A 14,749-nucleotide genomic window follows, 5' to 3' on the forward strand; every position below is an offset into this window, starting at 1 on the left:
CTTTTCAAGTCAAGGTCATATGCTTATCAATCCCACAATGCAAACATTGCAACTGGAAGTCAACTAACGTCAAAATTTATGCTTGTTTATTCGATTCAAGTTTATGAAGATTAATGGAGGAAGTGGTTGCTTAATACACCAATAACATGTCAGAATCGTCGGCTGTAGAAGGTAAGTATTAATTGCATGGAATTCAAGTTAATTTACCAAATAACACCACCAAACCATAACGTTACCACTAATCAGGAAGTGAAACTGTGAATCAATCCCAATTTCCAAAGCTCGAGTCTTTTTTATATGAATGCATGTATTATGCAATGCAATGTTATTATGCTATTCTGTAGAATATTTAGTTAGTAGTTAATTTTTTCAGCACGATTGTGAAAATGGCAAGAAAAATGTTTGAGGGCTCCCTACACGCAGCTGCATAGCTCACTATCTTTTTCCATAGGTCATACTAAAATGCCCAATATATATCCTTATATACAGTACAATAAATTAAAAGTGCATAATGCTTAAAGTGCATTATCACGAGAAATTGTCATTCGCAAGAAAGTAGGGTAATATAAAAGCAAATGATGTTACCAGTTCATTATTATAATTGTTGATGTCCAACTTTACAAATTGGCAAATATGTCAGGACGTCTGCCCTAGGGTATACTGGCCAACATGACAACCCAACATTAAACAAATAAATTACCTAGCGATCACTTTTTTTATCACCTGTTAATATCAACGGCTTTTATATTTTTCCTTTTTTCTTGTGTCAGGATTTCTATTTCATGTGCTATATTGCGCATTTTTAATATATGATCTATTTTACAGTTATGTGCACTCGATAATATTAAAATGTGCAATATTGTGCGACACAGCGCAAAACACAAAAGAAAACAACTCTGAACATAAGTAAACACAGGAATCGGTCACTTGCAAGAAAATAGGTTGATATAAAATATATTGCTAGGTTATTTATATAAACAATAAAAAACCATGAAGATGTAAAATATCAGCATTTATTTTTCTCATTGCAATGTATAAACATAGGCAACTCAAAGTTTTAATTGTCAGTTTAAGACCTTTGTGTTTTGAGGTGAGATAACAATCAGTATGGGGCAAAACTTTATCCCTGAATAAGATTTTATCACGAAAATTGGCAAAGTTGACCATGAGTGTATAGGCTACTATCCTTAGCCGTCATTTTTGTTTAAATGACTGTGTTATGGAGTTACGAGTCCCTAATTACCGTTTTAGGGACTCGTTTAGGGGGGGGCAGGGAGGAATTTTCATGGGACAGGGGGTTGCCTGGGGTAATTGTCCTGATGCCATCAGACGGCTTATCATAAGATAAAGAGTTACAAATACACAGCACAAGTTAACAGTGACATGACATCAATCATAATTATCATCATGATAAATGAAGCTGCAATGAATTACCTAGACTAGGGTCTGTGTATATCATAATTTCACACTGCAGCACTGACTGACTGCCCTCTGACTCTAGCATCTCAGTTAATTAATAAAAAAAAAGCAGATATGTTCCTGTCTTTCTTATAGCACAAACAAATTAGAAAGATTGCAATGAGGCAAATGATTGGTTAATATCCAACATTGACAGTATCATCATGATTCATATCAAATCAATGTGCATGTTTGTTATATTCCACAGAAACAGATGAGATGGATGAAGTGGTGCCTCAGAGTTCAGGGAACATGGGGGCATCATCAGCTGACCCTGAATTGGGGGACTCTCAAGAAACAACCACCAGCTCAGTCCCAGTCTTGAAAGAGTTTGAACCTCTCAATCACATGTTGAATATGATTCCCAGCAAAGCACAACGGGGTCTAAAGGTGTATCCTATTGATTTAACATGCCTAGATGCTTCAAAGAGTTTCATTGCCTTGGGATCAAATCTGGGAATTCTGTTTCTTTATAACAGAGAGAAACAGTCATTACAAAGGCTAACATGTGATGTAAGCATTTTACTGATGAACCTTTTTTCTTAAGTACTGCATTTATTCTTAAGTGACTGTCTACTTTGCATAAGCAGATGTCTTTCATTTTTGTATCACAATCACTAGATAATCTTAAGCAGTATGGCTATGTCCCATTGGTCTCACTGGATATATCATAATAAATGTAGAAAGCTTCATTCAAAATATACAGCTTTATATTCAGGCATAACTGAAATGCTTGGTTTTCAATTTCTTCATAATGTAACGTGTGTATTTTGTAATTATTTCTTTGCTATTCAGGTTTTAGCTGTATATCAACCACTTTATACTTCTTTAATAAGTGTTGTTTCTTTTTTATATAAGTCAAAAAGTGAAGTAATGAGCTGTGTGAAGATGCAGGAGGGCCTGGAGTTCCAGATTGCACTGGGAACCCACTCTGGATTACTGTGTGTCTTCATCTTGCCTTCCATTCTACCTGGCAGAAACAAACAGGTATGACATACTGAGGTCAGCCAAGTATATTTTCTGCTTTAAACCAAATAGCTTTTTTTTCATCAATCAATGATGGATTGCCAAAAATGTCAAGGGCATTTCATTTCCTTTAAGCATTGTAAATTGAAAATATGTCCGAGTTATACTTGATGGTGTAATATCTCAATAGCTTGTTTGAAAAAAAGACAATAATTGATGACTTGCTTGCAATTTCATTTTATAGCTATTGAAATTCACAATACCTGGTTTGCACAAGAGTCGCGTGACTTGCCTTGAATGGAGTACAAATGGAATGAAACTTTACAGTGGAGATGAACAAGGAAACATTGTTTGCACAAAAGTTGATATTGAAAAGGTAAAGTGAGAGGTGTATGTTTGTGTTTAGTGTGTATTAGCTTTAAATTTAAAGAGGGTATAGAACCAAAAATTTTTTTCATCATTGACAATATGTTACATTCGTGGAAAGTCAATTTTAAACTCATTTGATGAAGCATGTGGTAAAGCCTTTTTTTAATGACAATTAACAATAGTATAGTCTTATTGCATTTTTAGGGACAGTGTGCATCAGATATTATTTTAAAAGAGAGCCACAAAATTGTTCAGCTGGACTATGCTCACAAAACCCTGTTGGTATCAAGTAGAATGAGAACAATTTTATGTCACACGGAAAACAACAATTCTGTGTCTCAAGTTGGACAAAAGGACAGGAAATGGTAGGAACTTACAGGCATAAAAAAATCAACCAATTAGTGTTGTAATGATTAAAGGGATAATAACTCTTTGTTTCGGCCAAAAAATGAATTTGCCTGGAGTAAACAACAATTTTCCCATACTTACCAATGGTTAATGAATCCATTTTTACATTAAAAATTAGTCCCTGGTTTTTTTCTAAAAAGTTTGGTTTTTTGTTAAAATCTCTTAAGAGATTTTAACAGAGTATAGCCATCAATGGAGGTTACGTGGTCTAAAGACAAGCTCAGATATCATAATAATAGCTATAACTGCCGTTTTTGTGGTAAAACAGAATATATTATTTTTCTATAAGTTATTCACAATGTTTTTATTGTGAAATATAGATCTCATACGAGGAGTTATTATCCCTTTAAAATAATTCTGCAGTGATTTTGAAGTATCTCAATCCAATTTTGTCATATACGTATAAAAAAATCTTTGTAGCATGGATAAATACATTTTGATATTCATGCATAAAATTTAAAATGTTACAAAGTTTTATGTCTTAAAGCATTCATTCAGGTCAAAAATAATGCGTATGGTTCAAGCCAGTTCATTTCATATTAACATTTTTCCTCAGTGGAAAGAAATACAATCTGAAATAGAAATCCAGCTTTATTTTCTTAAAACTGACTGGAGAACGCCAAGCAAAATTTGCCAATCTGTTGTATAAGTATAGGAATATATGATTTATGCATATGATCATAATATTTCAGCCTTGGTAACTTTGGAGCCTGTTTTGTTGCTGGTCTTGGACAGAAGGACTCTTATCTCTATGCTGCTAGACCTGGACTGAGGCTGTGGAAAGCAGGTCTTGATGGGGAGGTCAAAGCCACATTTATTCTGAAAGATATACTCAATAATTCTAGCTGTCCTTCCATAGAATTGTTAGACACCCTGTCTCCAATCAAGACTGTTGTCAGTCCCTCAGACAGACAGTTTGGGCCTGTGGTTGTGTATGACAAGAAGCACATAATGACTTGGAATGAGAGCTCAATGTATGTCTTGGACCCTGAGGTGAACGCAGTGGTTGCTGTCAGCAATAGAGTGGGAGTCCTGAAAAGCATTGTGACTTGTGATGATGAGATTTTTGTGTTGCGTATGGGCTCAGACAGAAATGTGATTAGAATTGCTCAAAAACCTGAGGAACTGAATATTCCCAAAGGTGTGTATTTGTTAAATGGAATTTGTTTACCACTTATTTAATTTGCTCATTATTTTCTTTTCTGTAAAATGCATTGCAATTTGCAATTGCAAAGAAGTGTGTCACATGTTTTATTTGTATATGATGATGAGTGAATCTTATTAGTCATCCAGTAAAATAAGAATGTGAATAACTCTGATTAGCAACTGTTGTGGTCTCAACCTGAAATCTTCTACTAGGAAAATGACCTGGATGGGCTGGTCACCTGATCTATTGTCACACTGCTAGGAATATAATCTTTCTTTTCTTGTTTTTCAGAGCACACAAGATTATCAGTCTTGGATTTTTACAAAGGTGAGGCCTTTGAAATATCATTTGTTTCATTTCTTTGAATTAGATCCCATTCAGATAGAGTCAGACACTTCATATTAGTCCTGTCAGTCAAATTCTGCTGGGGATTCTTGCTAAGTGCAGTCAGTGACGAGCCTTCTCGAGCAGCTAGGGGGTAAGTAATTATAACTAGCTGTTGAATCGACTGCACTTAGAACAAGCTCCTGCAGAGTTGGACTGACCCAGCTATTATGATATGTCTATCTGAATGCACACTTAGTTTATATATTTAAGATTTATTTTCATTTGCTGTGCATTCAAGCTGAATAGTGCATGTTGTATCTGTACTTATATTGTAAGATAATAATTGCTACGATTAAATTACTTATTACTTAAAAGTATTTTCAATTTGTTTTGTAAATTGAGTCTTTGATTTTCAGAGGACACAATGTTATCACAATTGGAATTTACACCCCCACCATCTCCAGTCTATGGTGCTTCTCTAGCAGCAAATGCTACAGAACGGAAGAAAAGTTCACCATCTCCACTACATATGTTATTTGGAAAGATAAAACACAAGGAAGAAAAACCCACAACAGTGGAAGATGTACGATCTAAGAGAAAGTCCCCATTTGGGTTCAATAAAAGTGGAGCTGGCACTATTCAGGTTACAGACAATGCTGATGTTAAATTTAAACCTCTGACTCTGTCTGATAATTTGGGTGCTTCAGACTCTCTGAAAACTAACTTGATGGCCCCCCAGGCTGTGAAACGCCCCATTCCAGAATTAGGTGTGGATGTGAGGGAGATTGTATCCTCTACTTCAGAACTGCCACCTGTTGTCAAGCTGGACTCCTCTGAGGTACTGAAGATTGATTTGACTGCTGAGATGGGCTCAGATTTCAGTACCACGAAAAGTGAAAGTCTTGGATCTAAAATGGGCACAGGGAACAGTGTGTTTAAAGCAACTAAGGATAAAGCTCCAACACAACAGACACCATTGGACAGGTACTCTAAAATTGGAGGAGAGAAGTTTGATGACATAGTATTCCAACCAAAGATGAAAAAGAAACCAAAAAAGAAAACGCAGAAGGCCAGTAAAGATAACCAGGATTTGAACAGTTTAAGTGCTGATTCTAGCAGTTCAGCTTCAGTTAGTAAGGACAAGGGAAGTCAACAAGCGCCACAAGTAGTGCAGGATCATCAACCACCTCCAGACCCAAATTTGTTACAAGATATAAAGAACATAGTCAGACCAGAGATGATGGCAAAGGCAGTGAAACCGGACATTACTTCTGACTTGCATGGCTCTAGAAGTGAAGCAGGTGGTATGCACATTTTTGTTGTCAGATATGTGATTGGTCTCAGGCTAGCTTTCTTTGTCTTAGATAGTTTTTTATTTCTTTTAATGTACAGACACAGTGTGCAAAACTCTGCATTTTTTTTTTTTTTTTGTAAACTTTTCATTTTTTAAATATTGGCATTTTCAATATGTGACTGAAATCCCATGGAACTGAAACCCTGTGCTTTTTATATAATATAAATGTTTTCTGAGTGTTACCTGTAGCATGTGATTAAAAATTGGTGGTGATTAAGCTGTTAAACACTATTTAATATTGTATCAAAATTGACAAAAACTGTATAGTGCACTAGCATAAATATATCTGCTTTGTGTCTGTACATTTAACAGCTTTGCTGCCTTGTTTTGGTTTAGAAAATGTTAAAGAGCTTTTTCCAGTTTATCACTGTTTTTAAAATTAAGATAATACCTGACTGGAAAAAACAGCTGCAGCAATTGAACTATGTTAAGCGCTTATCATCAGTGCCGGAACATTTCACCTACCTGGTAATTAATAAGTCTAATTTTGAATTTTAATGAAACTAATTTTGACACATTTAAATTCCATGTGTTATGGCAGGTATTACATCAAACACAGACAAATTGTCTCCTGAATTCAAACCAACCCTGAAGGGTGAGAAACAACCAGAGAATCCAACAACAAAGCTCAAGGATAAAGGGGAGGCATCAGACAATCAAGATCACACAAACAAGGCTACATTTACTTCATCACTCATTCCTGATGTAGCTGTCATGTCAGGTGGGGAGTTAGCCTGTCACAAGTTGAATGATTTAGTATTGGAGAAACAAAATTTACAAAGATCAGACCAAAGTGCACCGAAAGATGAGAAAAGAGAAACAAAACTGGAAGGTTCCAGTGCATATTCCAGTAAGACAACAGAAACTCTTGAATTCAATAGGGAGATAAAGACTGAATTTCATATCACACAGCCAAGCCAAAACAAAAGTGAAACCAGCACCAAAGGCAGCCTTGAGGATACAAATACACCATTTAAACCCAAAGCTGCTCAAGTTACATCTCCAGAGACGCCTTCTGAAGACATATACAGTAGTTTCCTTATGGAAACTGAGGGGGGCAGAGGACCACCAATATATAAAACTTCAGATGCCTCCATGGATGACTTATACAAGGGGTATGCAGAAGATTCCCCTGAAAAAGAAGCAAGTTGCCAAGCTAGTGGTCTTCAGGTTGGGGCCTCTGCAGCTGCAAAACCTCCAGAATCAAGCCTGTCCAGCCAGGAATCATTTGAGGGACAGATATTAGACATGGTCTGGTCAAATGTCTCTGAGAGCTGGACAGAATGCACGCTTCAGGGAAACCTCCAGGATTTGACCGTTTCCTCCAAGCATGTCTGGTATGTGGACAGAAGTGATCGCATCTTTTGGGCTCCTATCAATGAGCATGGCCTGCCATGGAAGCAGCTGGATGTGAAGGCAAATCAGCTGGCTGTGTCTCCCAATGGTCTTATAGTGTGGAGGCTGTTCAATGGTGTTGTCTTTGCTGGGACTAAAATATCAACTAAAAACCCAGGTGGGCAGAAGTGGGTGGAGGCCCTCAGAGATGTAACTCGCATATCAGTGGATGATACTTCAGCTTGGTAATTTGGCTCTTTATTTAGTATATTCATTCACAAAACATGCAAGTAGTAGTGTTCTACAGACCATGGTACTGATGGTACTTATTAATAGTAAATAAGAGGTAAAATGAACAGACAGCAAGGGTACTGATGTGTGGCCCTCTGGATTGTGATACAGGAAACTAGTTTGATGATCAGCTGTTTGTTCTGTACTATATTTTCAGTGCAGTGGCTACTTTTTAAAAGTGATTTCCATTTATCTTGAAGTATTTACTTTGAAGTAATTAAAAAGAATTGATATGCACAAAGATACTTGTATCATATTATGTATTTATTTTAGACATCTGTGAGTGACAGCAATGGCTTTTTGTTTTGGTTTGCAGGTATATAAAGAACAGTGGAGATGTCATGATGCAGAAAAGTCTCACAAAAGACCGACCTTGTTTCAAGTCCTTTTCTGTAACACCAAATATGAAACTTATTGATATTCAATGCTACAAGGGAGTTGTCTGGGCTATTGATGAGAATCACCATCTGGTGGTCCGAACTGGTATTAAACCTAATGCCCCCACAGGGAGTGGATGGAAGCTGGTAGAAAGGTGAAATTTTGTATAACGAAATATTTTTAGCCAGTGATGTCTACATTCTGTGCTGTCCAAGTCTGCAAAGAAAGTGTTCTTTGAAGTTGATTTTATAAGGCCGAAAGAAAAATTACTATATATATATATATATATACTCCACACATATAGAACATATAACTCAAGAATAAATTCAAAAATATGATGTGTAGTACAGTCTGATGCAGATGACTATAAATATCATATGCAGCACAGAAAATACGTGTGCTGAGAATGTTATGTGTTGTACATTTCTGTCTTTTGACAGTGCCTTGAGCTTAAGTGTGACCAGCATTTCTCTGGGGGACCAGGATAGAGGGTGGCTGATGGATACAAGTGGAAAAATATGGTTTTGTTCTGGAGTGTCTCCACAGAAGCCAGAAGGAGAAGGAACATGGTGGCAGGTGGGCATTGAATCTTAAACAACATAGATGGAAAATGTCAGGTGGTCTGGGATTTAAAAATATGAAGTTCATCCCAACTAATCTGGTGTATCGTGTGGAAGAAAACACCAAAGGAATTATTGTGTTCCAGATATGAAAAAATGAGGTAATAATTAAATTATTAATTTAAAACTGAAATTGTAAATTTATTTCAATAGAGACTTATGATACAATTATCTTGTTTTTTTATTTTTTCATTTTGTTACGTTCATATTGAAGGTCATGTTTAGTGAATACCTAGTCCAGGATCCAACAGCCATGGATACATTTAAAAACATTGCGGAAGTTTTGGACCCCCAGAACCTGAGCAAGGTGACAAGTGCAATCCTGGGCCACCAGGGAGGCTGTGTTGCAGCTGGAGAGATGGGATTGTTTGTTGGTCCGGAGAACAAGGCTGCGCTACAAGTGTGTCGAGGAAATATTATAGGTCATTGCAAGTTTTTAAATAATTTATCATTCAGAATCAAAAATGGCAAGACAGATAAAGCGTGTGAAGCTGAATAGGTTGTAGTTTCATATCATCTCTTTTAGTTTTAAATCCTAAGTTTTGATTTTATTTACTTATTTATTTATTTATTTATTTATTTATTTATTTATTTATTTATTTTTTTTTTTTTTTTTTTGTAATTGCTATATGTACAATTTTATTTCAAATTGGGTTCGTCATAGAAATAAACTCACTTTTATAACTTCTTTCATTAATTTTTTTTAGGACATGACTGGTTTCAAGCAAATCCCATTGGCATGGCATCTTCCACCAGATGGAGTTTAGTGTCTGCCACAGTGGCCAATGGTCCAGCAGGTTTGTATAGTTTGTAAATAATGCTGCAAATGGGGAGGATGTCTTATATTATGTTGTAAGATTTTTTGTTATAAGCTGACTGTGAAGTTGATCAGATTAAAATCAAACGAGTTATGAGTTGAAAATATTAATTGCTGAATTGATGCAACATGAAGGCTGTCATGTTTGCTTTTCTGCTGTTACACATTTTATACATTTTACATTTCTCATTTCATATATTTCACATATTTCATGTTCCTGTTTCAATGTTAAAAATTGCCTATCTTTAAAGGTCTGGTATGGGCCAGTCAACCAAATGGAGAACTGTTTTGTTTCACCCTGGATTCCCGTCAGTTTAGCTGTGTGAGTGTTCCTATGGGTTGTTTGTTCACATGCCTGAGTACCACCACCGATGCAGTGTGGGGTTTGACTGCAGGGGGAACAGTGTACATACGGTCTGGAATAGGACCACACTGTCCACAGGGGGCTAGTTGGGTCCAGCTAGACCTTGACCAGCTAGGTAAGTTATTCAAGGCCAGACAAAAAAAAAGGATGAACAAGTAGGAAATTTTATCATCTGTTTGATATGACATTTTTTATATGATGAACAGGATGTAGAATTCCTGTTGGCCGTCAAATTCCATTGTTTGCTTAGTTTTCAAAGCTGCTGAAATCAGTGTTTTTAAGTTGCTGTTCATGTTGGGGATGCATGATATTCTTTTTACTTGTTCCAACTCTATTTGTCAGTTTAAGATGGCAGAGATACTGCTTTTTGCTTTGTTGGTGCGGAATCAACTATACTCTACTCCTTGGTAATTTATTACATACTTTATATACATATGTCTACATTTGAAAAATTTTATGATAATGTATTATACACATATATACTTAATTTATATCTACACTAATGTTATTGATGAGGTATCACATAATATCCTTCAAAGGTGATTCCAAACTAGTTAGTGTGTCGTGTGGCACAGAAAATGTGTGGGCAGTGGACGATAAGGGCGCTGTATTCTTAAGGATCGGGACAAAAGCACCATCGTCTCATTATCTCAACCCAGCTTGGGTCCAAGTTGATGGGCTAGCAACTGCTGGTGCCATATTTACCCAAGTGGCAACAGGACCAGAAGACTGGATGGTAAGTAGAGTTTTTTTCCATACTTTAGCTATCATTTAGATATTCTTATTTTAAAGTCTTAGAGAATTGTGCAAATCTTGATAAAATTTATGAGAATTCAGCTGGTAAAGGTTTTGGTTAATGTGCTTTGTTGTCCTTTGCCCAGATTTTGACGGAGCTCAAAACATAGTAGCTTTCAAAATGTGTTGCTCCTTTGTTTATCAAGCCGTTAACATCTGAAAGCAAGGGGGGTTTTAAGAAGATACCTAGAATTGGTCTTTACAATAAACAGTCATATTCATATTTTAATACTATGTGGAATTATATTACATAAGCTGTATAATTGGTAAATTTTCAATTTTGTGAATTTTTATTGATTAGGTATGGGCCATTGATAATAAGAAGTGTGTATATGTAAGGGCTGCTGTAACATATGAAATGCCCATTGGTACTCACTGGATCCCAGTGGCAGGTAAGCTGTGTAAAATATCTTGACTGTGACATGAAAGGGGGTAACACTGAAAAGGCAAGTTATGGCAAATCATTTTGGACAGCTTGGTTTTAAATGTTTTTTTTTTTATTTGTTAAAAGATAAGTATATTCTGGCCTGTTATTTAGTCTAAAGATAAGTGTATTCCAGCCTGTAATTAAGTCTAATGGTAAGATGGTAAATGATGGACAAGAGGGGAGTAATGACAAAGTATAATTGTTTCGTAGTACAACCTTCGTTTTTTCACTTGAATTATCAAATGTTCTGTAATGTCCAGGTACCCAGGCTCAGCAGTTGAGTGTGAGCAGCACCACTGTCTGGGCACTGAACCCACAGAGAGAGATTCTCTGTAGATATGGCATCAGCCAGCAAAACCCAGTGGGTGATTACTGGAAAAAAATACCCGGAAATTACCAGAATATTTCAGGTAACCAATTTGGATTTGTTTAATTGCTGGTCTAGTAAATTACATTTTGTTGATTTTCATTTTTTTATTTTGACTACAAGAAAGTATGTAACATATTTCAGTACTTGTACACAATTGTTTTGTAGTTGGTACTTAAAAGTCAATATGAAATGTCAAACTAGAGAAGGAAAAGATATGCAGCAATATGTTCATTTTTTTCCCCAACAGCTTCTGCCAATAACCAGTTGTGGGGTATAACAAAAGATGGTGGACTCTTTGAACATAAAAGCAAGTATCTGAAAAGGAGGGAATTTGTTGAGGAAAGCCTTTCAAAAATTGGTAGAAGCACGAGTGCTAACAGTGATGGTGATTGGGAACTATTGTAAAACAAGGCATTTTTCATACCATGCATTTATTTGTAATACCCAGTAGATGTAGATTAAATACCGGGGCATGTTGATAATGTTTGATATTGTTGCATTGCAACTTTGGCATTGATTTATGGAAATACACAAATTTTAAGGAAAATTCGGAAAATTCTAAGTTGGAAGATTAATCAAAAAGAAAATTATGCAAAGGTATTCTTTAGAACTTGGTGTACTCTTAGCTCTTTACAGTTAAAACATTACTAAGTATATATGCTGACATTTTTTTTTCCATTGACAATTAAAACATTACTTAGTATATATGCTGACATTCTTTTTTTTTCCATTGACAATTGTTCAGAAAAAAATGGAAAATGCTTCATGATATTCACTTATGGGTTCAGTTCAGCAAAATGTGATAATTTGTGGACTCGCCATGATCACTCTAGTATGTACATTTTTTTGCAAAGTTATTGCTTTTTATACTTTCCTTATTTATTTATATTTATTTCTGCTGACTCAATCATTAAATGAGTAAAAAATCACTTGAAACAAATTTCATGGACTTATGTTTTTTAAATTCCTTAACTGATGAAATGCATTTGATTGCATGGTGGGTATTTTCATCAGCATTTATCTCAAGTTTTTTCTACATTATTCTTGCATGCTTTCCTTTTTGTGATTTTTTTTTAGAACTGAGTTTTACACATTGCAAATTGATGAAAATTCATTGTGTACAGCTGAACCATTCTGCTGAGAGTTCAAATATAAGATATTAGGAAAGGTGCATGCTAGTCAAATCAGGTGAAGTTGAAAGTGATTAGTTACCCATTGATAGGTACACTGGTGAATTTAAGATGGGTTTGTAAATGAAGATTACTTTGATTATGATTAATAATTTATTTAGTTTCATATACAAATGTATTTTTTTAATTAGTAAGAAGGTGCAATTTTTTTCTTTTTTAAGTGCAATGTAAGTAAAACAAGGGAATGTTTTACATTAAGAATGTTCTTCCCACTTGATTCATTTTGTCAAATTCAACAGTGATTTGAGTGCTATTTCTTGCTTGGCTTTTTTTCTAGTAGTACATTGTACACATTGCTGAGTGAACAGAATTTTGTTTAATCAAATTTGTGAATATATAAATACACATGTATATTCTTTTTTTTTTTTTTTTTTTTTTTTTTCGACACTGGTATATTAACATATTTGGGGGATGTAGAGAAATGTGTACTTGCTCAGTATCAGAAATGTGATGTCAAATTCATTTGAAAGGGAGCTGAAAAGAAAGGTGAGGGCATGCTGCCCCCCTTCTCTCACCCTTGTTTCACCTTTGTAACAATCTGTCTAATGCACAATTGTATAAGGCCAGCTTAAAGCAAAATACTGGTTAATGAAAAGAAATGCTTCGTTGAATCGAAATTCATTGTGTATTAAGTGTTGTATGTAATAGGAGGTAAAGGTTCCATTGTAGGCAATTTGTAGCTCAAAATAATGTTTTTATGCACACATAAGAAATACAATGGGTGTATTATTCATTAAAGATGCCATATTTGCTAATTCTGTCATAATTGTCTTCCATGTGCTATTGCAAAGTTGTGGTATGCTTGCTCAAATAAGCAGTCAATACTGTTACTTACATGATATGTTTAAGGGCCTTTCGGCAGAATTTGTTATTTATTTTCTCTGTTGCTGTTGCTTTTGAATTGCCAGAAGGTAAATTTCATTGCAAACTTACCAAGTTAGGCACATTTTGTTGCAAGTTCTATGTTGAAGGAGAACATGGTATTTTTATGGACAGACATTTTGTGTCTGGACATACATACATCACCTACCTGTCACCACCTTCCACATTGAATTTCCTGGAATTTTAACTTGAGAAAATTATAAAAGGCAAACCATACTTTTTATTATTCTCAAATTTATAGGAATGATTCATAGAACTTAAATTATACATGAAGCAAGATTTCCTGTAACACATCTAAATCACTAGTTTCTTATGACTCAAATAAATGCCACATGCCAAATGATAAAAAAATAAAAAATAAAAAAACTGCACATTCAAATTTCTCACCGTAAAATTTGCCTATTTATCAGTCCCCACAGTTTGTAAAAGTCCACTAAATGACATAATAATGTTTGATGCAATAGCATAATAATTTATGTGAGGGTTGGCAAAAATGACCAAGGGTTATATATAGCACAAACAGGAAGCAGAAAATGTGTTTATTATCATGGTGGGGGAGCATGAAACGATACCCATTGGTGTTTCTTTAAATATTGCTATTTGAAACGGTTACTATAAATGGTGGCATTTGGTCAGGTTTAGTGGCAATTATTTGACATGCTAACTGCCTTCAATTCTAATGAGCCTTATTGGATAATATTTGGAGTTACAAACTTCATTTATTTTGTGAGTTTGAATTCCCATGGGCATAAAGCCCTGTGCTACAGTCATTTTTTGAATATCCAGAGTAACAGATATACATTATAAAAATTGATGATCATGTTATAAAGCATTATGAAATATTGCATCAAAACTGACATGAAACACTGTCCTTATGTTCTTAAATGGTTTGTTCAATATATTTAAACTAAATGTTTTTATGGCACTGCTTTTATTACTTTTGTAAATTACAAGTCTGTCCATTTAACAGCTTTGCTGCCTTGTTTCACATTTTTATTAGTTATCATAATTCTATTTGGGTAAGATAAGAAATCGTAGTTTTTCAGTAAATATCAATAAGTACATTAAGTACAATTGTTAACATTTTTTTCTAATAGTCATTTGAGGTTTTAGATTATACATGCATGAGAGCACAACTTTCAGTATCATTTCACATTCTGGTGATAATTTAAGTTTTGCATGAAATAAATGGAGAGGTGGACTCATTGTATTATTTGTATTTATTCTGACCAGAACAGTGCATACAAATGC

The 14,749-nt window shown here is 35.0% G+C and overlaps 1 protein-coding gene across 2 annotated transcripts; it reads left to right on the top strand.

The window, feature by feature from the left end:
• The first annotated feature begins 8 nt into the window (after positions 1–8).
• LOC106155167 (tectonin beta-propeller repeat-containing protein 2-like) lies at positions 9–14,704 on the top strand. 2 transcript variants are annotated; one of them, XM_087007138.1, is made up of 18 exons: positions 9–171; positions 1,667–1,971; positions 2,317–2,445; positions 2,669–2,800; positions 2,998–3,158; positions 3,894–4,342; positions 4,640–4,675; positions 5,092–5,979; positions 6,571–7,609; positions 7,972–8,187; positions 8,474–8,609; positions 8,868–9,075; positions 9,361–9,450; positions 9,722–9,949; positions 10,374–10,570; positions 10,931–11,021; positions 11,317–11,466; positions 11,674–14,704. In XM_087007138.1, exons 1-18 carry the CDS (start codon positions 147–149, stop codon positions 11,829–11,831), a joined length of 4,638 nt encoding a protein of 1,545 aa, XP_086863264.1. In that variant the 5' UTR covers positions 9–146; the 3' UTR covers positions 11,832–14,704. The 2 variants fall into 2 exon arrangements, with proteins under 2 accessions (XP_086863264.1, XP_086863265.1); XM_087007139.1 differs by having other exon boundaries at positions 5,092–5,976.
• The last annotated feature ends 45 nt before the right edge of the window (positions 14,705–14,749 follow it).

The sequence above is a fragment of the Lingula anatina genome, chromosome 2 (assembly GCF_051362555.1).
Source record: "Lingula anatina isolate TDL-2025a chromosome 2, LinAna3.0, whole genome shotgun sequence".
NCBI classification, from domain to species: Eukaryota; Metazoa; Brachiopoda; class Lingulata; order Lingulida; family Lingulidae; genus Lingula; species Lingula anatina.

Coding starts and splice junctions, on each gene's coding strand:
- LOC106155167 (XM_087007138.1), top strand. CDS start 147: ATGTCAGAATCGTCGGCTGTAGAAG. Junction 7,610..7,971: donor GTGGATGATACTTCAGCTTG/GTAATTTGGCTC, acceptor TTTGGTTTGCAG/GTATATAAAGAACAGTGGAG. Junction 10,571..10,930: donor CAGGACCAGAAGACTGGATG/GTAAGTAGAGTT, acceptor TTTATTGATTAG/GTATGGGCCATTGATAATAA.